General features: G+C 39.1%; 1 protein-coding gene across 1 annotated transcript in view; it reads left to right on the plus strand.

Moving 5' to 3' along the window:
• Window positions 1-23,203, plus strand: part of SDK1 (sidekick cell adhesion molecule 1) — a 1,163,851-nt gene that overhangs the window by 1,131,971 nt on the left and 8,677 nt on the right. The window contains 4 exon segments of the mRNA XM_078152930.1: window positions 2,568-2,704; window position 2,835; window positions 5,207-5,327; window positions 7,978-8,107. Of these exon segments, the coding sequence (XP_078009056.1) occupies window positions 2,568-2,704; window position 2,835; window positions 5,207-5,327; window positions 7,978-8,107 (389 nt within the window).

A 23,203-nucleotide genomic window follows, 5' to 3' on the forward strand; every position in this document is an offset into this window, starting at 1 on the left:
CCTACTGTGAGAAAATCCTTTTTATTTCTGATATCAGTTAAAATCATTGCTCTCCTTTGAATTTTCTTTAAGGTGTGATTCTCATAAATAAGACACATCTTGATGGAAAAAAGTTATTTGTATGTATGTACTTAGATATGTGAATATAGGGTTCTGTAAGAGTATATTTTATATGTGTGCACATGTATACACATATTTTACACCTTAAAGCCACTAAGGATGTGGTCATTAAAGCCAGTGAGTCAATAATGGATTGGGGAAGGGGAGAGGGAAATGAGGAAATCTTCCTGAGGTAGGATATTGATTAGATTTAATAAACAGAGCAGAGGGAAGGGTGTGTATATGTATACATATATATTTACACATACGTACATACATATACAATATACATATATAGGGCAGCTAGGTGGCACAGTAAATAGAGCACTAAGCTTGGAATCAGGGAGACTCATCTTCATAAGTTCAAATTCTGCCTCAGACACTTACTATCTGTGCAAGTCATTTAACCTTGTTTACCTCAGTTTCCTCATCTGTAAAATGAGCAGGAGAAGGAAATGACAAACCACTCCAATATTTTTTTGCCAAGAAACCTCAAAATGGGGTCATGAAAAGTCAGACATGACTGAAATGACCAAACAACACAACATACATGTGTGTATGTATGTAAACATGTGCATGTATGTATGACACACACAAGTAAAATCAGTTTAAAAGGATAAAGGAATGTCAAATTGTACTTTGGAAAAGTGATTTGGAGTCAGAGGACTTGATCAAAAGACCTGGGTTCAAGTCCTTTTGAGTCTTTGACACCACTCTAAATGGCTGTTTCCTTATTTATGAAATGAAGGTTTTGGACTAGACTCAGGGCCCTGCCAGTCCCAAGTCTATGATCTTGTGATCCTAAGGGCACTGTGCTAACAAAATGGTACTATGAAAGGGGAAAAGAAAAGAGATCATTGTCAGGCAGCCAGCCCTAGACACCAGCCCCAGTCTTTTATATTCTGATGCACATACAGCCTTCTTAGTGGCACTTTCTTCCTCACCCCTGCTGCCTGAAGCTATAGAGTCTGGAGAGCAGAAGTGAGCCCAGATAAGTTGTTTCAAACTGCCTTAACTATAAAATGCTTCTAGGTGAGTAAGGCTGAACCTAACTGTTCCCTTGACCATGGTCTCTTGTGAGAAACTACAGATTGGGAATGGACAAGTTGGTAAAGAAGCTGAAATTACAGTGCTACTTTTGACCAGGGACACAGCTCTATCTAATTTCTCTTTTAGTTCTCTGATAATTATGAAATAAGCCTATTTCTTGGGGGTTTTTTTTGTTTTTATTCTGAATTTAACAAACACCAAATAAAGTGAGCATTTCCATATGTATTAGAAAGGAGGCAGTTGTATATAAAATTGTGAAACCATGAATCTCTTTATGTAGAGTTTGTTTTTATTTTTAAGAACGTAATACATTAATTAGGTAACTCTCAAAGTTGTCCTGCTTGTCTGAAATTCCTTCTGACCCTCCTTACGTTTTCTTCTCTCTCTACCTTTTTTTGGGGAAACCTATCTCTACCCCCCTTCTCCCTCTTACCTCCTCCTACACATATATTTTTGATAATAAGCAGAATGGTGTATAGTATAGGGCTGATAAAGCAGATGGCCAAGACTTCTGGACTACTAATCCTCTGATTTGGCATGAATTCCCACAGCTAAAAAAATGACACCATGAAGGCAACAATGAATTGACTCTTATCATGGATTTAGTCCCAACATGTGTTTTCTTTAGCAAATGTAGATTTCTGAAGCTGCTCCAAATCCCACCCCCTCCCCAAAGATGCTATGCAAAGTCTCACCTTCTTGCCTCTGTTCAAACTGCTTCCCTGTCCTGAAATGGCCCCAGTCCCACTTCTCTGCTTAGCAAATCAACATTTGCTGAGGACTTACTATGCAGAAGACACTTTCTTATTCTTGCTTCAAGGCCTGGCTCATGTCCCACAAGCTCTCTGAAGCCTTTCCTGGCTTGATATAGTGGATAAAGCACTAGATTGGGGGTCAAAGGAGGACCTGGGTTTGACTCCTACTTCAGCCATTTTACTAGCTGAGTCACTTTGGAGAAGTCACTGCTTCTCTGGGTCTCAGTTTCCTTATCTACAAAATGAAGGGGTTGGACTAGATGACCTGTATATTCAATTCTATCTTTAAACTTGTTTACCTGTAATTCTTTGACCTCAATCTATAGGGATCCCTCCTTCCTCTGAACTCCTATAGTATTTACTGTCTAGACCATTCATTGGGCACCTAGCCTAGTCTACCTTGGGTTGTTTATCTTGGCTCTGTGTTCTCCAACTAGATTGTAAGTTGAGCATAATTTAACATCCCCAGTGCCTAGCACAGTGTAGATGTCCAATAAATGTTTCTTAGTGATCTGGACACTTTTTTAAAATGCCAAAATGGATGTTGGTTTTTTTTTCCTTACTGAAATAGAAAGGAACTAGCTATTTTAAAAGACACTTCTTTTGGAGCCTTATATGAATGCCATTAGGTGTTTTTCTCATTGTTATTTCTTTTTCCTTTAGCCCAATCAGAAACTCCATTCTATGAGGAGTGGTGGTTTCTTCTGGTGATGGCCCTTTCGAGTCTGATACTCATCCTGCTCATTGTGTTTGCCTTGGTCTTGCATGGACAGAATAAGAAGTACAGGAACTGCAATACGGTAAGAATTCAAGTTTCATTTCTCCTATTTTCATGCCCTGGCCAGATTCTCTTAAGCTGATATTATAGTTTCTTTCCTCATATTCAGGGCTGCATCAAAGACTTTGCTATTCCGCCTATTTGTAGGGGAGGGTAAAAACAGACCAAACAGATGCATTTTCTTGAAGGCATTGTAAAGTAATGGGAAAGACATTTTGTTCTTTCAAATAGCTTGGGTTCCAGTCCCAGCCTTGGCACTAGCTGGCCAAGTGATCTTCAGCAGGTCCCTTATCCTTTCTGAGACTCACTTTCCTCACCTGTAAAATCAAGTTGATAATGTATCTCAAAGTGTTGTGTTGAAGGCCAAATAAAAGATGTAAAAGGATTGTGAAAAAGCAGAAAGTTCTCTACAAAGATGTATTATTAAATGTAAGACAAATTATCATCATCATGACTAGCATTTATCTAGAACTTTTGATCTTCACCACAACCCACTGTTAATTGTCTGAGCAGCTGAATATAAACTCATCTGTTATCTGTTTTGATTCCAGGCCCAGCATACTATCTATTGAGCTGATGGGTGTGTGTGTGTGTGTGTGTGTGTGTGTGTGTGTGTGTGTGTGTGTGTACATATATGTGTGTCTGTACACATATACATGTGTATACATGTATATATGTACATATATGTATATATAAACATTTGAGTTTAGATTGTGTAAGTTATGCAAAAAAAATGATGAAAGCTTACACCTCACCACATGTATGTTTGCCTTGGTTCTAAATCCAGAGTCTTCAAAAGTCATCAGAACAATTTGTTATGCACGGTAAATTCTTCCACTGCACATGCACTCATACGTATACACACACACACACACACACACACACACGATATCGGTATGTTAAAATCTTTTCATAACAAAAGGATTTACAAGCTTTAGCCAAAGGCCTGCTTTTTCCAGGTGATGTTCTGCACATTATTCCAGCAGGGCTAGTCCCTAGGCATCTATTGTAATAGTATTTGACCAGAACTATCAAAAATAGTTGAAACAGAGCCCTTTCCAAAGCTAGCTCCATAGTTTGGAGCTTTCAAATTCTGCTTGTCTTTTGATCTTAGAAATGTTGAGTCCCACTAAGGTTCTCTTGCCCATATGTAATAGAACCACTTTAACTCTTAACCACTTGGAGCCTGACATGCTGCTACATCAAGCTGCACATAGACTATTACCATTAACCATCCATCAAGGTAGCGGGCATTTAGTCCTAAAGGGTTAATAAAATACAAGGCACTGTAAAAAGCTTGCCATTTCCGTTTCTGAAGTTAAGCAATTCATCCCCCAAAGAAAGGATTTATTTTTTTTCTGTATAAATTCACTTCTAACAAGTGTTAGTAAATCAGATTTTATTCCTGTGGGATTTAAAATATATGAATGGCATGGCATTTTACTGAGCTAATGCTATTACAGAACCTTATGCCTGGTGCATAGAAAATGTTCCCCTTTTCATTCTTCCTCTCCTTCTGGAAAACAGACATGAAAAGACAGATACAACCTGCAGCTTCTGATATTCAGACTCGCCCTAAGCTTCAAAATTGAAGCTTAGGAAAAATACTTGTCTACCAGAGTGTCTACCATTTTTGCCTGAGAGACAAGCAGAACTGAAGCCCTTGGGTTTGTGGCATCATTCAAGACCTCTTCTGTCTTGCTGTCCTTTCTCTGTCCAGTTCCTTGTTTCTAGTTCCTTCTTATTGCCTTTTTCTCTACTGATTCCTCTTTCCATCAGAATTCTTTACCTTCACCTTACCTTATCCTCTCATTTGCTGACCCCTCCCCACTTCTGTTTGTTAGCTTTTTCCATTTTTGTTCTTCCTCTGAAGACTGTATTCCTTTCTCTACCCTGCCACTATCTCTAGTTGTCCTCTCTCATTCTCTCATCCCCATAGCCTTTACATGCGGATATTCATAGGTAGCATTTAGGAGATGTAAATAGCAGTGGACCTCTAGAGGAAAGAGAGATCACACACTGCACCAGTCAGGCCCATCCCTTCATTATGGTCACCCTCCGTATGCCAAACAAACCACTCCCTCCATGCCTATGCTTATGCTGCTCCCTCAGCCTAGAATGCCCCCTAGCTCCTTTCTACCAATGTATGTATTTCCTGCCTGTTCTTCAAAGTCCACTTCCTCCCTTCAGGGAAGTCAATGTCTTTTGATCTTTAAAGCTTCCAGGGATCTCTTCTTCCCTCTAAACTTCTAAAGTCATTATTGTCTGCTCCATTCATTTGGTCTACTGTTCTGGAGTAACCTTGTATTATCAATTAACATTTAACTAGATTGTAAACTCCATGACAGCAATGTTTTTATCTCATTTATCATCACTGCTCCTAGTATAAGACTAGGCACATAATTGATGTTCTGCCAATACTTGTGGATTGATCCAGTCTGTTGGTTCTACTCAGTAGGTAAGTACTTATTAATGAATAAAAATGAGTAGGTCTTTTTATCATCCGTATACTTATTTTCTACAGGAAAAAGCATCTCCAATATGGAAGAATCAGTTACTCTGGATAATGGAGGGTTTGCTGCCCTGGAGCTAAACAGCCGCCATCTCAGCGTCAAGAGCACTTTCTCCAAGAAGAATGGCACCAGGTACAGCATTTTAGCTCTGACCAATGCTTGCCACTTAATATTTTATGATTTGGCCCCCTGGCAGGGGTCCTCATTTGCTGAACTTGAACAAATAGTATGTTAGTGTGAATGAATGAAGAAAGCATTTATTAATTGCTCACTATGTTCAAGGCACTGTGCTAACTGTTGGGGATAAAAAGAGAAAATCCAGAAGGCATTATTATTATGTTGTTGGTCTCATATATGCTGCATAACTTCAAAAGAGATGTGATGCAACGTCACTGAAGGTTAGTGTTTAAATTGGTGGATTACACCAGACTGGCAGATTTCATAACATGAACTAAATGATCCCTGAAGCTGAGCAGTTTGGAATTAGCAACATCATAGGGAGACAGAAGTAAATAGAGGTTTGTGAAAGTCCATAGGAAGCAGTAAGGGTCAGAGGATAGAGAGTCAGGTTGCTGCAAGCTCTCCGTCTTAACAGCCACATAACTAAATTCACCCTTATCCTCCCTGCTATCGCTTTTACAGCTGACTTGGACAAACACAAGTCAATCAACAATAAGAATTTCTAAATCACCTACTGTGTGTTAATCACTGGATATACAGACAAAAAAAAAATCACAGTCCCTGCCTTCAGGAAGCTTACATTCTATCAGGGAAAATGATGTTTCCATGAATAAATTTAAACTAAGAGAGAGACATAGAAGCTGTCAACTGAGCTTATCTACAGGTTTCCTCTCTATTGAAAAAGTGGCTTATGCCTTTCTCTGTAATGTTCTCTGTTAAACTGAGTTTAGGCCAGGATTGGCATGTATTTCAGAGTTGTGAGAGCTAATAATCTGCAGCTACCATTCACTGGGCTTAAGGGCAAAAGACCAAGGAGAAAGTTAGCCCTTTTCTCCACCTTAGCTTTTTTATAAAACTATTCTTCTGTGCTCTGGTATTAAGGCTACTTCCCAGCATTTTTTAGTAACTAAACTGAGCATTGAAAAAATGCTCTTAAGGCCTTGGAGACGTAGGGTTGGGATTGTGTTGAATTTCTGGTTCTCCATACAATTACAATCCTTTGGCAGTTATAGACTAGCATCATTTACTGGCACTTTACAATATGTGCCTAGTTGATTTATTTCTCTCTGCATTTATTGCATTTGAATATTTTATGATTTATTTGTGAGCTAGGGCATCAATTCAATTTCTTAGACTAAAAAGATTGGACCCAAATGGTTAGATGACAGATTCATTCTTAAAAAAAATAAGTGAACTTTGGTGTGAAAATCAAAGTCCTTTATTTTTGGGGTGACTTTTTACTTAGACAAATTAACAGTTCTTCTGGGAAACCAGAGTCTCTGGGTATTCTAGATACTGCAGAGGTCTTTTGCCTGGGCATAGAAGGTCAAAAGATCTATCCCTTCAGCTCCTGTTCTTTCTATAAGAAACCTTTAAAAATAAACGTATTCCTGGCCAATGACATCTACATATGATTCCCTGTAAGTCTCCCCTTGGAGAAAGAAAGATAGGCTTCATTTATCCTGCAAACATATAGACTTCAGTACAATGAAAATACATGTTTGTTCCTTAATCAAGAACTGTCCTATGAGAAAGCAAGAAAAATAGGATATAATTGCTATTTTGACTAGGTAACCAGATAGGTGATGGACTGTAATTATGCTTTTCCCACCAAATCCTGGGATACGCTAGTCACTTAATAAATACTCGATGATAGATTGATTCTACCATGGTACTGAGAAAGTAAATTAGCATATTTTTATTAAGCACTTACTATGTGCCAAGCACCGTACCTAAGGTAAAAACAGTACCTATCTTCAAGAAGCTCACATTCTAACGAGTAAAGACAATATGTAAATGACTATATACATACATTATATGAACATTATAAGTAATAGGTACAAAAAATGGTAGCCAATCAGCAGAATTTCCTCACTTTCTTTCAAAATTTCTCCACCTGCAAGCAGGCCTTTCCCTTAGTAACTACATAACCTAGTCCAGGCAGCTGCAGAAGCCTCAGAAGCTGCCTCCCCTCCACCCAGAACCACTCAGTGCCTTGGTATCAACAGCCAAAATCCTAATTCCCAAGATTCCAAGGCTAATCACATTGAGTAAGCATCAAGCCTGTGCAGGTGAAAGATGATGGGGGTCCCATCACCTTGATGTTGACTCTTGCTTCCTAATTAAACCCCAACAGGGTCTCTCAAAGTGCCACTTACATTGCTGACTCCTGATTCAAATTCATCAGGGCATGCTTTAGGGTAAAAGAGGGCCATTGCTCACTGAAAGACTAGCTTTGTGGCTTCCAGAGTAAGTTTGATAAGCTTCTTCCAAGTGGCCTCAGTACTTGTCTTATAAAGCAAAAGCCCCGAATTTAGAAGTGTTCAATGTTTATGCAGCATCAGGGATTAGGAAGATTCAAGGTGAACCTTGAGAAAGAAACTAAAGGCAACTAATTGGATTTGGTGACCTGTGGTTGAAAGTTTGCAGGTCAGAGTCCAATCTGCGTATGCCCCCTTCTTCAGTATGTACCTGTGATGAGGCTTAGTATGTTCCCATAGGCACATTGGGAAACTCAAGATGAAAGACATTTTATGTTCAGTGCTGCCCTTCATAAAGTGTCATTTGTCACACACCCCTCTCCCTCTCTTCATACTGCTAGATCCCCTCCCCGACCAAGTCCTGGTGGTCTACATTATTCTGATGAGGATATCTGCAACAAGTACAATGGAGCAGTGCTAACTGAGAGTGCAAATCTGAAGGAGAAATCTGTAGATGCATCTGAATCTGAGGTGAGTACATTTCTCTACTGCAGGTGCCATTTTTGACAAAGAATGTAAATATCCTCTAATGGTGTAAATGTAAAGATTCCTTTTATTTCTGAAGTACTTGATACTTTTTGGAAACAAGCTCTTACCTGAGCCTTAGATTAATCCTATAAGTCAGTTGCCAGGCTCATACTTGACCTGGAAGCTTGGTAGGACCTTCCAGAGCTTGAGTCTGCTGATACCACCTTTCGGAAGACAACGATCATTCCATGCTGCAATGAATTTATTTAATATTAAGCAAAAGAAAAACACTTAGACATCAAGCATGAGGCACATTTTGGTTACCACCATTTCTTGATCTGGTCTTGACCCTCACAATCCTAAACCTGCTAGTCTTATCCTGATGTATATATTATAATCCCTTTGGCCCCAGGAAATATACAGTATTTCCATTCTGTATTCCCTTGCCCCCTGTAAGTCTTGCCTACCCTGGTTCCTAGTTCCATAAGTGTCCTTCCATATCTCCCTTCCCATATGGCAGCATGGATCTTTCCCTGATTTCAGTTCACCCTGCACTGGTAGTGTCCAAACCCAAGTATCTAAAATCCAGAGCAGCACAGAATAATGGAAAGGGCATTGGATTTGTATTCAGAAAACAGTTTCAAGTTCCAGCTCTACTGGCTTCCTTCAAGTCCCAACTAAAATTTCACCTTCTTTGAGGAGCCTTTCCTGATACTTCTTAATGCTAGTGCCTTCCCTTGTTGATTATATCCATTTTATTCTAGCTATAGTTTGTACATACCATAACTTGAACAGAAATAGCACAGTTAGTAGACAGGTCTTTATTAGTTACAACCTTCATGAGTAGAGAGTAGTAAACTGTGAGTGGTTATTAAAATTCAGGTCAACAAGCCATTTCTTCAAGTCAACAAGGACTATATTAAGCACTGGGGATAAAAAGAAATGCCAAAACATCCCCTGCCCTCAAGGAACTCACAATCTGATGGGTGAAATCAACTATGCACAAACGAGATATGGACAGAATAAATTGGAGACTAAGTGGAACCAGGAAAGGCTTTTTACAGAAGACAGGATTTTATCTAAGTCTCAGAGAAAGTCAGGGATTCCAAGAGACAGAGGTGAAGAGGGAGTGAAAGTGCAGAGAGCTGGGAGTTGTCTTAGGCAAAGAACGGCAAAGATCTAACGTCTCTGGATATTAGCGCATATCGAGGGGATCAATGTATAAGAAGATTGGAAAGGCAACAAGGGGCCAGATTATAAGGGTCTTTAAAACCCAAACAGAGTATTATATATATATGATCCTAGAGATGATAGGGAGCTTATTGAATAAGATGGTGATATAGTTAGACCTGAGTTTTAAGATTATTTTGATAGCTGAGTAGAGGGTAGACTGGAGTGAGGAAAGACTTGAAGAAGGGAGACCAACCAGAAATTTTTGCAGTAGTCTAGGAATGAGGTGAAGAGGGCCTGTACCATGGTGGTGGTAGTGTCACAAGAGAGAAAGGGATGTATACAAGAGATGTTGTAAAGGTAGAATTAGCAGGACTTGCAAATAGATTGAAATGGAGGATAGGAGTAAGAGAGAGTGAGGATTCACAGATGATACCCATGTTGTAGGCTGGGTCGCTGAGAGGATGGTGATACCCTTCACAGTAATAAGAAAGTAAGAAGAGGGCAGGGTTTGGGGGGGAAGATAATTAGTTCAATCTCAGATATATTGAGTTTAAGATGTCCACGTAACATCCAGTTTGATATGTCTAATAGACATTTGGAGATACAAGGCATGAGATAAGAAGAAAGGTTAGGGATAGATTAATAGATCTAAAAATCATCTGCACAGAGAATATAATTGAATCTATGGGAGCTTATGAGCTCACCAAGTAAAACAGTATAGAGAGAGAAGAGAAGAGGACCTAGTAGGTGTGACCTGGATGAAGATCCAGCAAGGAGACTGAGAAGGAGTGGTCAGTCAGGTAGGAGTAAAACCAGGAGAGAGAGTAGTGTCACAAAAACCTAGAGAGAAGAAAATATCAAAGTGAAAAGGGTAGTCAATAGTGTTAAAAGCTTCAAAGAAGTTAAGAAGGATGAAGATTGAGAAAAGGCCATTGCATTTGGCAGTTGAAAGATCATTGGTAACTTTGGAGAGAGCAGTCTCAGTTGAAGATCCCAGCCTTGAAGGACCTTACAGTATAATTGAGAAGAACAAACACATACATGAATTGATGTAAGAACCTTTGCTCCTATGGTTTTCCCATAGAGTTGCTTTCTCTCTGTTCCCTCTGTGCTTATCAAAGGCATGTATACCTTTCTTATTTTTTTTTTTGAGGCGCTTGGGGGACAGCTCAAGCAAGTCACTGCTTTTACTCCCGCATATATACCCTTCAAAGCCTCAATGCTAGGGGTAGCTAGGTGGCACAGTAGATAGAGCACTGGCCCTGAATTCAAGAGGGCCTGAGTTCAAATCCAGCCTCAGACACATAACACTTACTAGCTGTGTGACCCTGGGCAAGTCACTTAACCCCATTGCCTAGCCAAAAACAAAACAAAACAAAACAAAAAAACAAAGCCTCAATGCTAGCCCCTCTAATAAGAATTCTTCCTTGATCTCCAACCCTTCTAATCCTGTGGTGAACTCATCTTCTGAAATTCTATGGCATTTTGTTTATATTACTCTCAGGACACTTATTATGTGTTGCTTTGCATGATAGTTATTCATTCATTCCGTCAACCACTTATTACAGGCCTACTGTGCGCAAGGCACAGTTCTAGGTCCCAAGGATACAAAGAGGAAAATGAAGGCCCCTCCCCTCAAGGAGTTGTTTGTCTCCCAAAAGTATTAGCAGTTTTGAGCTGCTAAAGCTTAAAACTGTGCTAAGGCTTTGGGGACACCCTATATTTGTGTTTTCTCATAAATTCATAGAATGTTAGTAGTGGAACAGGGCCTTCCTTAGAGATACCATACTTAAACCATATGTTTCTTGAGGGAAGAAAATATGTTCTTTATATCTATATTGTTTATGTCCCACATTGCTTAGCACAGTGTGGTAACAGATATTTGTTGAATGAATGAAATCTAAAAATGAATGTAGAATTTCTTAGGATAAATTCAATAGAAGAAGGGTTATGTAGGGAAAACAGCCCTGACTTTAGAATAAAAAAACTAAGATTCAAAACTGGCTCTACCACTTACTACCTTTACGACCTCAGGTCACCACTCGTCTTCCCTGGGCCTTGGCTTCCTGGTTTAAAAAACAAGGGAGTTGCACTAGATGATCACTAAGATACTGTCCACTTCTAAATCTTATTAATGCATAATAATAATTCACATTCCTATGGCAATCTTCAGTTATTAAAAAAAATCACTATACGTAATATGTTTTGATCCTCAGAGTATGCCTGTTTTGTAGATGAAGGAACTCATAGAATTAAGACTACTCTGATTAACAGGTCAGCATGTTCAAAGTTTTTTTTTTTTAAATCAACTGGCTGGTTGTAAGACAACTTCTACAAAGCTATTTTGGTCTTTTTTCTAACTGAGTCAAAGATAAAGGGGCAACAGGTTGTCTAAAAGTCAGACTTACTGAGTATAGAAATTGGGACATTTTGTAATTGGGGACATAAGGAGGAAAGAGCAGGCAAGGAAAAGAGTTTAAGTGTGACCAACCCAAGAACCACTTAAATTTAGCTGGGTTTGAGATTTGGGAAACATCTTGCTGGACATAGAAAAGTAGAACAACTTGTGGTCATGGAAGGGAGAGAAACTGGAGTATGTTATCCCTTGTTTCAAACCTAATGGAGACAATTTTTAAAAAAGAAGTACTTAAGCTAAGTTCACTTCTACAGACCCAATGGTGAAGAGAAATTAAGCATTTTGCCCAAAGCCATGCCAGTTGTCAGAGGAAGGACTTAAAAATCAAGTATTTAAGGGATAGCTAGGTGGCACAGTGGATAGAGCTTTGGCCTTGGAGTCAGGAGGACCTGAGTTCAAATCCTTCCTCAGACACTTGACCCTAGGCAAGTCACTTAACCCCGATTGCCTCACCAAAAAGCAAAAAAAAAAATAGTAATAAGAAAGTGAAACTGTATGGGGCAGCTAGGTTGTGCAGTGGATAGAGCGCTGGTCCTGAAGTCAGGAGGATCTGAGCTCAAATCTGGCTGCAGACCAACCACTTGATGCTTACTAGCTGTGTGACTCTGGGCAAGTCGCTTAACTCCAATTGCCTAAAAATAAAAATAAATAAATAAATGAAAAATCATTTAGACTTCAAATCTTTCCACTAGGGTAGAGTAAAAAAAGCAGAATGAGCTCGAGTTCATCAGAGAAAGTTTCTTGGAGGAGATTGCTGTGTGGAAATCTGATGCCACACTTCTATGACTTCCATGGTTTGCAAAAACAACTTCTTAGACCTCTGACTCCAGATTTTGAAGTCACAACTGAAACCCCACTTTCTCCAGGAGGCCTTTCCCAACCCCTCTTAATTCCAGTACCTTCCCTCTGTTGATTATTTCCTATTCACCCTATATATAGCTTATTTTGTGTATATTTGTTTGTTGTATGTTGTCTCCTTCTTTATACTGTAAGATCCTTGAGGGCAGGGATTGTCTTTTTGCCTCGTGTTATATCCCTGGTGCTTAGCATAGTCTCTAGAACATAGCAGTCACTTAATAAATGTTTGTTGAATGATCAGTTGACTGAACCTTAGGTTCATTGTTGGGACTGGATTGTGAAAGAATCCAGATGATTAACATATATCTAGGTGGCACAGTGGATAGAGCACTAGGCTTGGACTGAGGAAGACTCATCTTTGTGAATTCCATCTACTTACTAGCTGTGTGACCCTGGAAAAGTTACTTAACTGACTCAGTTCCTCATCTGTAAAATAAGCTGGAGAAGAAAATGGTTAACCACTCCAGTATCTTTGCCAAAAAAAACCCCAGATGGGCTCATGTAGAATTAGACACGACATATAACTCAACAAAATTAAATTCTTTTAATGGGCAGCTAAGTGTGACAGTGGATAGAGTGCTGGGCCTGGAGTCAAGAAGATTCATTTTTGTGAGTTCAAATCTGACCTCAGACAGGTACTAGCTGTGTGTGACTTTGGGCAAGTCACTTAACCTTTTTTGCCTCAGTTTCTTCATCTGTAAAATGAGCTGGAGAAGGAAATGGTAAACTCCAGTGTCTTTGCCCAGAAAACACCAAACGAGGTCACAATTGGATACGACTGAACAACTGACTAACTAAATGTCTTCTCCTGTATCCCTACATGATCGCTCTGCATTTCTCATTCTCCATCCTGTCCCTTATGGGGTAAGGTGGTGAGCCCAGTATTCTAACTCTTCAATCCTTCTCCTGCTGACACCTAAAGCAAAATAGTATTCACACAGCCACTCTGAGAGTACCCTTTAACTGGGTAGCTGTAAGCTATGTGTTTCTTAGAGACTTTCTCCACTTACTATTTCTAGAGATGGGCCTGCAAGTGAGCACTCTAATGCCGGCGGCAGATTCTTTCAGTGCTTCTTAACCCTCTCTACCCTGTAGGATGGTAGATCTTACTTTATTAGCTCTGGTGCTTCTTTCTTCCATACATTTCTGTACAAGAGGCAGAACCAATATTTTCCAATAAGCTCACCTTTTTTTTTTTTATATCATTCATCCATTCAACAATTTTTGTGCAGGACATTCCATGGGGAGCTTTGTTGATTGATCAGAAGTTAGAATGCATCTGCATTGGGTCGGACAGTCATGTTCAATAAGTAGATCAGAGAAACAATTTTGTACTCCCATTTCATTAGCATTCCTCCCTAAAGAAATTTTTTTCCCCAAGTTTGAAATGATGAACCTTTGTTAGTAAACATAGTCAAAGCAAAAGAGAAGCTTGCAGTGAACATCTTTCTCTCAGGTAGCACTGGCCTAGAATGCGGGTACCCAATATAATATATGCTCAAAATGTTCCACTCCCTAACACTCATACGCTAAATCAATATTTAATTTTACATCAGTCCCACCTTTGCACTTCCTTCCATCCAGGGCTGATTGAACCCAAGAGTTCAATCCAATGACTTATTTGAAAGGATGTTCGTTCAGGTTATGAACGCCAGGTTAGATGGGACAGTACATGGCAAACCAAGATCTCCACCCTTTGCTTTTCCCCCCAGTTCTGTTTACAAAAGACACTGAGGTCACTGTCCATTAGCACGGCCAAGAGCTACATTAGAACTTCAGTTAGCACTGCAGGAGAGGCCAAAGGGTATACTTGTGTCTCAACCTGAGCACTGGCAGGTGAACTCCTACAGAAGCCTTGCAGTACTTCCCTAGGGAGGAAACAGTGAAGTAAACATTGCAGCTGTGGTTCAGTTCCAGCCAGGTGAGCCAAGGACAGCACAAGGCAAAAGAGGAAACCAGTTTGCACCCACGGCATTTTTGTACCTACAGCTAGATGTTGGACTCTCTGTTACCATACTGTTGGTTCTCATTAGTTACCCTAAGCAAAATTGCTCCTTTGCATTATTTTCTGTCCTTTGGTACCTCCTCACTTCTCAGAATAAACCCAACATTGTGATAGATGAGCTTTCCCTTCTGTTTAACTCCGTGGTGTTTGTGGCCATGAGCTGGGTAGGTGTGGGAAGAAAGGAAGGAAAGAATAAATGTTTATGAAGTGCCTACTATGTGTTAGATATTATGCTAAGCACTTTACAGATATTATCTCATTTGATCCTCACAACACCCTTGGGAAGTAGGTGCTATTAGTATACCCATTTTACAGTTGAGGAAACAGAGACAGAAAGAGGTTAAGTAACTTGCCCAAGGTTACACAGCTAGTGAGTGTCTGAGGCCAGATTTGAAGCCAGGCCTACCTGACTCCATGCTTAGTGGTTTACTCACTGTACCACCTATGTGCCTAGGGGCAAGTAAGGTGGTGGAGACAAGACAGATTAATCCTACTTTGCAAGGTAATGGATTTTGAGCTATGTTTTCTTGAAAAACATCCTCAGAATTATCTAGTGGGATGCTTTCAGTGTTATTTTTGTATAATTATTATAATATAACATGTAATGATAACATAATAGTGTAATTATTTGGTGATCATTACTTCAGAATTATCTAGTGGAACCTCTTTCTACTTATAAGAGGTGTTTAGGTATTTGAGTTATTCTAAGTTTTCTGGGCACTGTGAGGTTTCTGTGTGGATAAAATGTACTACATCTCTTTTTCTCTTGAGTTCTTTGATATGTAATCCTTCTACATCCAGACTTTGATGTTGACTTGTTTGGGGGACTTCTAGACACGAAGTGTTAATGGGCTCCCAACAGAGAGATCAGTGGGGACACTGGCTTTTTGATCATCTTGGAAGTGCCACTTGAGATACTGTGAAGTTCAGTTAGAGTTTTGACCACTTCTGTTTTGTAATCTGCTTAGATCTTTCATCTATTCTGTTTCTGCTTCTTATCCTTCTTTTGTTTATATTCTCACAGTACTTAGGAAAAGATGAACTCTATTTTCTCCAAACTTTTCTTTTCAAGTTTTCTTGAAGTACAATTACATATTTCATTGCATAAAGTTTAGGAGGAAAAGAATTCAAGGCCAGTTACAACAAGGTTATTTCAAAAGCTTATAGACTTTCATTGATAATGATCTTTCCTGTGTTCTCTTTTGGTCTCTGGTTGATCTCGATACACATAATGGAGCAGTGATTTCCCATTTTAACCTTCGACTCTAAAATGTTGGAATTAGGAAAAAAAAAAGATATTGAAATATAAACTCCTCCCACAGAACTGAGATTGTCTAAGTGGGTTCCATGTCCCACATTGCTCTCCTTAGCAAGAAGAAACTGAAACATAGTATGTGGTGTTGTACTCTTATTATCCCTGTTACCAGAGGGATTGGACTTAGTAGATCTCTTGAGCTCAGTAGCTCTGAGCCAAAGCCAGTCAGGTTTCTACACTGAGTCCTGTATCAATATAGTACACCCTTGGGAGCAGGGAGCCACTAATCTACCTAAAGAGAGACAAAGTAGACCAGGCTGGAAACAGAGAAGGTCAAAGCTCCCGTGATAATCAGCAATGGGATTTGATTTGGCTCGTTGAGTTGCCATTACACCTCCAGTGAGATGAGATAGAAGAAGGAGAAGGAGAAAGAGAAGGAGGAGAAGGAGAAGGAGAAAGAGAAGGAGAAAGAAAAGAGGAAGAAGATGGAGAAGAAAGGAGAAGAGGAAGAAGAAGGAGAAGAAGAAGAGGAAGGAGAAGGAGAAGAAGGAGGAGGAGGAGAAGGAAAAGAGGGAGAAGACAGAGAAGAATAAGGAGAAGAGGAAGAAGAAGAAAGAGAAGAAGAGGAAGGAGAAGAGGAGAGAGAAGAGGAAGGAGAAGAGGAGGAGAAGAAAGAAGAAGAAGAAGAAGAAGAAGAAGAAGAAGAAGAAGAAGAAGAGGAAGAGGAAGAAAGAGGAAGAGGAAGAAGAAGAGAAATAATTGGAGGTCAGAGCTTAGGTGATGTCACCATCATTATTAGGAATATCCAATGAGTGATCTGAATTTATATTTATATAAGATTTGTACCCCACCTACTAACAAAAGGTCTTGAAGCAGCTTCCAGATTAAAACATAGCAGCAAATAAGACAGTCAATGATAAAAAGCAATTTGTAAGATTTGTCCTATTTATAACATGCCTGGAGGCTAGAACTAGGCCCAAGTTAATGTTTTGATATAACCATCTGTTCAGGAGGGAGGCAAGAAGGACAATGCTCCTGGAAGGGGAAAGGCAGTCCTTCCCAGGGCTCCTTCCCCGCCTCCACATTATTCTTCATTTTCAGATGGCAATGAGAACAATGAACAGGAAAGCTATAAGGGGACCCTGTTTGAAAGCTCTTCTGAGTAGCAATTTTTCACTGAAGAAATGGTGATGCCATTGTTTCTCTCCCTTTCTCAGCCATTCTCAGAGATATGATTCCCAAAGTAATAATTCCAAGAATCCTGTCCCAAGATCAAAGAGTGCTGACTGACTCATGCTGCAGGCTACTGTACTCCAAGTGACATATAACACATGCTGAATCTATTTATGTTACTGTAGTTAGAAATAATAAGTTCTGTCCACAAATGTTGTTTTTCAGCACTGCTGCTTATGAATTTATATTAATAGTACCTCACAAATCATAGTTTGAAAAATCCTTTTCAACATTCAAATGGTTTTCAAATTCCCTCCCATACTAACTAACGAGATGCACCCACAGTATCTAATTCATTCCTTAATAATGTTTGAGGCTTTCATCTTGCCAATAAAATACCAAAATTGTCAGGCGTTTCTCTATTAGTTGCTTCACAGGCATCTGTGTACCTTTAGAAACTCTGACAGCCAATCTGATGGGAGAGCCAATCACATGCCATCCCTCCACAGTTTCCTAGGTAACAAACGCACATTGCTACTTCACACTATGTAGGGGGAAAAAAATGCCAACCCTGCAGCATTTTCATTTTGTCAATAATTCTGACTCACTAAAAGATATCCCCATTAAGAAATAATAATGTCATATAAACAATCTACAGAATGGGTAGCACTGAGAAGAATAGCTTTTAAAAAAAATATCTTGCTCAATGACTCACAAAGAAAGGAAACCAGGGCTCATGAGTCTTAGTTCTTAATTGAAACTATGATTAGTTTTATTAGCAAAGCATTGGATTAGATGATATCCCAGAGTTCTGAGCCAGGGGTTTCCAAGTCCCACTCTCCACCTACTCGCTTGGAAATGTTTACACCTACAAGATCCCCTCACGTTGGAAGACCCCATTCTCTGCAGTGCAATTTTTCCAATCTTAGGGAAGGCCCCCTAAGATGCCTGCAGAGGTGAAAATGAAAGAGAATGGCGTAGAATCAGCTAAAGCTGTCCACTTTTTGCCTCCTCGTTTCCTCACATTAACAAGGAGTCTTAATGGGAAGGAAATGTCTCTGCTGAGTCACAATTTAGTGCTTTGCCCTCTGCCTTTATAGAGGATCAATACAAAGCTATCCATTTCAACAGTGTCCCTGTATCTTGTAAAACTGTAGTTGAAGATATTGTCCACTTTGTTACTCAGTGTCCCCTATGCAAGATCCAAGTGATACATTCTTGCTTGAGTTTAGTTCCAGGACAAATGTCCCTGAAGATGAATTTGTATGCTTTCTCTTGTCAGAAAACAAAACATGTTTTCCTTTTTGCCTTCGTTGCCAGAAACTTAGAGCTACATTCAATGCCCAGCTGGAATCTGCTCAACTCAAGTGCCTGCCTGGGAGCATCTGTTCTCACCACTCCCTTTAGATGGATGATCTCAGATCTGTTTCCTCCCTAATTATCCTTATTTTGCACTGTATTTTAATTTATATCCCACCATAAGTTTTCTAGGAAGTAGGTGGGTTTATAAATTCTGAATAACTAAATAAAAATAATAGGGAGGAACAGTGTGGATTTAAAGTCCAGTCCAGTGAAAAGGCTGTGAAGATGTTTTCTCAATTTGGTACACTGTCAGGAAAATTACTTAGTGTTACTTTTAGAATTGAATTCCATTAAGTTTAACCTTCAAAGTTTTACCTTCAAAGGTACCACAGATGTTCTTAGGTGCTGATGGTTTATTATTTCATAAGGAAAGAAATTTAAATATTTGTAATTTTCTTAAATGAGTGAACTAAAATCTATTTTCTCTCCTTCCTATTTCCTTTTCATTGGAAAAGAAAAAAAAATAAACCCAAAGCTTCCTAATAAATATGCAGTTAAGCAAAAGAAATTCCCTCATCATCCATGTATAAAAAATGTCTCATTTTGCACCCTAAATCTATTACTTCTCTATCGGGAAGTGAGTAGCATGCTTCATCATCATTCCCCTGGAATTGTGGATGATCAGTGTTGATCAGAGTTGTTGAGTCCTTTCAAAGTTGTGTCTTTACAATGTCATTATTACATACATTATTATCCCCTCCCTAAAGATGCTTACATGAGATTTTTAAAAAGCCAGAAGTCACAGTCAATCATCAGAAGTATTGAACAAATATTTAAATTTTTATCCACATTCCAAACTGCTTCTAAAACCAAATAAGAGAATTTGGCCTATTTCTGTATTGCAGGGAATTGTCTGAGCAGCACCTAGAGGTGGAGTTTTTCAGACTGGCTCTGGGACACCATGGCCAGTGGATAAACTGCTGGATGGGGAGACTCTTGAACTGAATTTAAAACTTGGATCTTCCATTGTGACCCTAGGCAAATTACAGTTAGGAAATCTCAGAGCTGGAAAAGACCTCAGAAGCCTTTTAGTGCAATGTGTTACAGGACCAAATAGCTCCTTCCTCTTCCTCGTCTATAAAATGAGGAAGTTGGTTTAGAGTCTAAAGGTGTCAAACTCACAGCCCACAAGCAAAAAGAGACCAGCAAAATTCACTAGTGGGACAGAATCGGATGAAAATATAATTGGGAAATGTTTAACAAAATAAGTAAAAATATAATACAACATAGATAATGTTAATTTGTAGTTTTCTAAGTCTGTTTGTGGCCCAAAGAGATTTTTATTATTATCTAAACCTCTAAACCACTGGTTTAGATAACCTCATCATAGATAACCCTTTCATTTCAAAATCTAAAGACTAGAAAGTACTTTTACATACATCATCTCATTTGATCCTCTCAGCCACTCTGTGATTATCATCCTCATTTTATAGGTAAGGAAACTGAAGCTCTAGGAAGTTAAGCAACCTCCCTAGGGCCACAACAGCTAGCATCTGAGGCTAGCTTTGCTTTCAAGCCTTCCTGATTTACAAGTCAACACTCTATCCACTATGCCACAATGCCTTATTTCTCCCTGCCCCCAATCAGTCACTCTATACAACTTAAGGAAAACCTCCAGTGAGGGGGGTCACACTGCTTGAGAAATAAAGGAACAAGGAGGTATGGCTAGATAGGAGTTCATTTAAAAAAAATACCTCGGAGTTTTAGTGAACAGTTAAATATGAATCAATAGTATGAAACAGCTGCCCCCAAAAAAGTTAGGCTAGATGAATGATCCTTTCTTAATTTGGAAGGAGCTGTCTTTTTTAAAAAAATTCTAGAGTAAGGTTTTACATTTCTGTTAGATTTAGGCATTTTGAATCCTGATCATCTTGGCTTTCTCTCTAAGTTTTATGTCATCCACAAATGTGATGGGCAGGCCAGTATGTCTTTATGCAGGTCATTGGTTTAAAAAAAAGTTAAAAGGATCGTCACAGGACCAAACCCAGATCTCTGAGGGCACCCTATTATAGAGCTCCTTCCAAATTGAGATAGAATCATTAATGACAATTCTTTGGGTCCAGACACTCACTGAGTGCCAAAATCATTTAACTATACCATATTCTAGCTCACTTCTCACCATCTTTTCAACAAATATGAAAGATTTTGCTAAAATCTAAGTAAACTATAGCTACAGTATTCCCCTTACCTACTAGGCTAATAACACTACCACAAAAGTAAATGAAGTTAATTTGTTATGTGCTATTTTCGATGAAGCCATTCATCTTTGTGATCACTGCTTCCTTTTCTAGCTGTTTATTAACCACCCCTTTAACATTATCTTGTATAATTTTGCAAGACATTAAAGTTAAATTCTCTGACTTATGGTTTGCTGATTCCATTCACTTTGCTTTTTTGAAAATTGAAACAACATGGGCTCTTGCTCAATTCTGCAGTACCTTTCCTATTCTATGTGACTTTTCAAAGATCGTTGACAGTATCTCATTAGTCAGATATGCTAATTCTTTCAGTATCTTTAAATGTAATTCATGTAGGCCTGTTTACCTGAACTCATCAAGGGCAGCTTGGTGCTCTTTTACTATGTCTCTAGCTGTCTTGGTTATAAATTCCCTATTAGCCATTTATTTGTCCTTTCTGGTTCAAAGATCCTTCTTCTCGGCAGAGAAAACAGAAATGTATGACTTAACCTCACTGAGCTTCAATTTCCTCTATAAAATGAAGGCGTTGTATTAACTTGGTGATCTCTAATGTCCATTTCCCTCCAATTCAATAACTTTCTTTTAGGTTTCCATAAATATTAAACTCCTTAAGTTTATGACAGTGTTATTGTATAAACCAGAAACCATTGATTTTCCCATTAAATCACTGTGTGATGTTGGTCATGTTAAATTACCTCTCTTTGCCCAAGGCTTCCCAATAAAATGAGAATGTTTTTTGCCCTTCTTATGGCTAACAGATCTGATCATTTCTACAGAGTGCTAGTCTGGACAAGGTAAAATTTAAAAGTATGTGAAGTTTATCTTCCTTCACCCTCCCTTTCTATAACTTCTCCATCTTCCCAGTACCCTAGTGTTCTCCAACCCAAAGTGACTCTTATGAATCATGAATAACCTTAACAATGTCCTCCTTTCCAAGAGTATTTACATTTTAGTAGAGGAGGGACCCAAAGCAATAAATTGGTGTGTACTGATATGTACTGTGATACACAGTGGTGAAGCTGGTTTGGAACTGCTGGATCTTTCTATGCCTTTTCTACACATTCATTAACCATCTCTCTATTGTAGAATTTTACAAGACACTAAAATCAGTTTCACTGGCCTATAGTTTGCTGACTCCATTCACTTTGCTTTTTTGAAAACTGAGACAACATGGACCCTTGCCCAATTCTGCAGTACTGGAAAAATAAGCACCTACTTGTAAGGTCAATCTTACTCTGAAATTCTGGGAAAAGAAGCTATACAAGCTTAAAATAGGATTAGGGAGGAAAAGGGAGAATTACTTTTTCTTGGAATTTGAATATCACTTTGAAAACACCTACGTTAGTCCATTCCAGTTTTTCTAGCCCCAAAGACGTCAATATTAAAGATAATGGTGACTTATCTCTCTGACATGCCAAGGGAGCATGAATGTTTCTACTTTGTGTCCATGAGTGCTTGGAGCTTATCATTGGCCCCAGCAAAACAGCAATCAATGTGGCAATCAGCAAGCATTTAGTACAGGTGTGGGGTATATGTGGACAAAAATAAAATAGTTTCTGCCCTTAAGGAGCTTCCATTTTATCAGGAGTGCTTTTCTGGATTACTGGGACCAAAGCCCACAAACAGCAGCCTGGCCGTTCCTCCTGTGGCCCTTCCTCTTGGGTCACCGTCTGCCATGTGGGGAGGAGAGAAGAGGCTCACACATGCACAGCTATTATCGTTTGACCCTGACCCTGGTACCTTATGAAGTCCTGCCAGCCTGGCTTCCCCTTTTGTCCCCCAGCAGGCAATGAATTTCTGTAACTTCCTCTGAGCAAGAACAGCTGGAAAATGAACTTGGACGTGGTCCCTGATGAGGATCCTAAGACTAACGTGACCATCACAAAAAAGTCTTTTTCAGCTTCCTCTTACTCTATTGATCATTTGAGTCATTTGGAATGGACTTGAACCTGGGGTGGAGCCCATGTTTGTTTGATTCAAGCTGTTATACTCTTCGAAAAGTCATATTCACACCCTTAGTGGCACTTGACTTTCCATTGATAGTGTGCTCTTCCAGCCCTCTTCTTTGGTTTACATAACTAGAGCCACCAGGTCTTCAAGGACTCTAGAAAACACAGATGTGTTCAGAAATGATTTAGATACAGAGAACATTTCTATTTCAAGAATGGCAAAACAGAAAAGGCAAAAATAAAAGCTGAGGGAGGAGGGAGGGCAACTCTGTAATCTCTATAGTGAATAGACTGAAAGTTGATTTTATTTATTTGCAACCTTTCCACATAGGCCTCCATCCTTCTGTCATCTTCTTTAGTCATTTGGGAAGGTTTAGGTTAAGGTTGAGGTCCCTCTCCTTTCCCCTCCCCAAGATGGCATGCAATCTGATATAGGCTCTATTTATACATTTGTATTAAACATATTTTCATACTAGTCATGATGTAAATAAGAATTAAAACTTATGGGAGAAACCATAAGAAAGTAGAAACAAAACAGCAAAAGAAAAGGAGAGCAAATAGAATGCTTCCATCTACATTCAGACTCCTAAGTTCTTTCTCTGCATGTGGATAGATTTTCCATCATGAGTCTTTTGGAGTTATCTAGGGTCTATGCATTGCTGAGAAAAACTAAGTCTATCAAAGTCAGTCATCACACAATGTGGCTTTTA

This window comes from Phascolarctos cinereus, unplaced genomic scaffold (genome assembly GCF_003287225.1).
Source record: "Phascolarctos cinereus isolate Bilbo 61053 unplaced genomic scaffold, phaCin_HiC Scaffold_4;HRSCAF=312, whole genome shotgun sequence".
In the NCBI taxonomy this organism is placed as follows: domain Eukaryota; kingdom Metazoa; phylum Chordata; class Mammalia; order Diprotodontia; family Phascolarctidae; genus Phascolarctos; species Phascolarctos cinereus.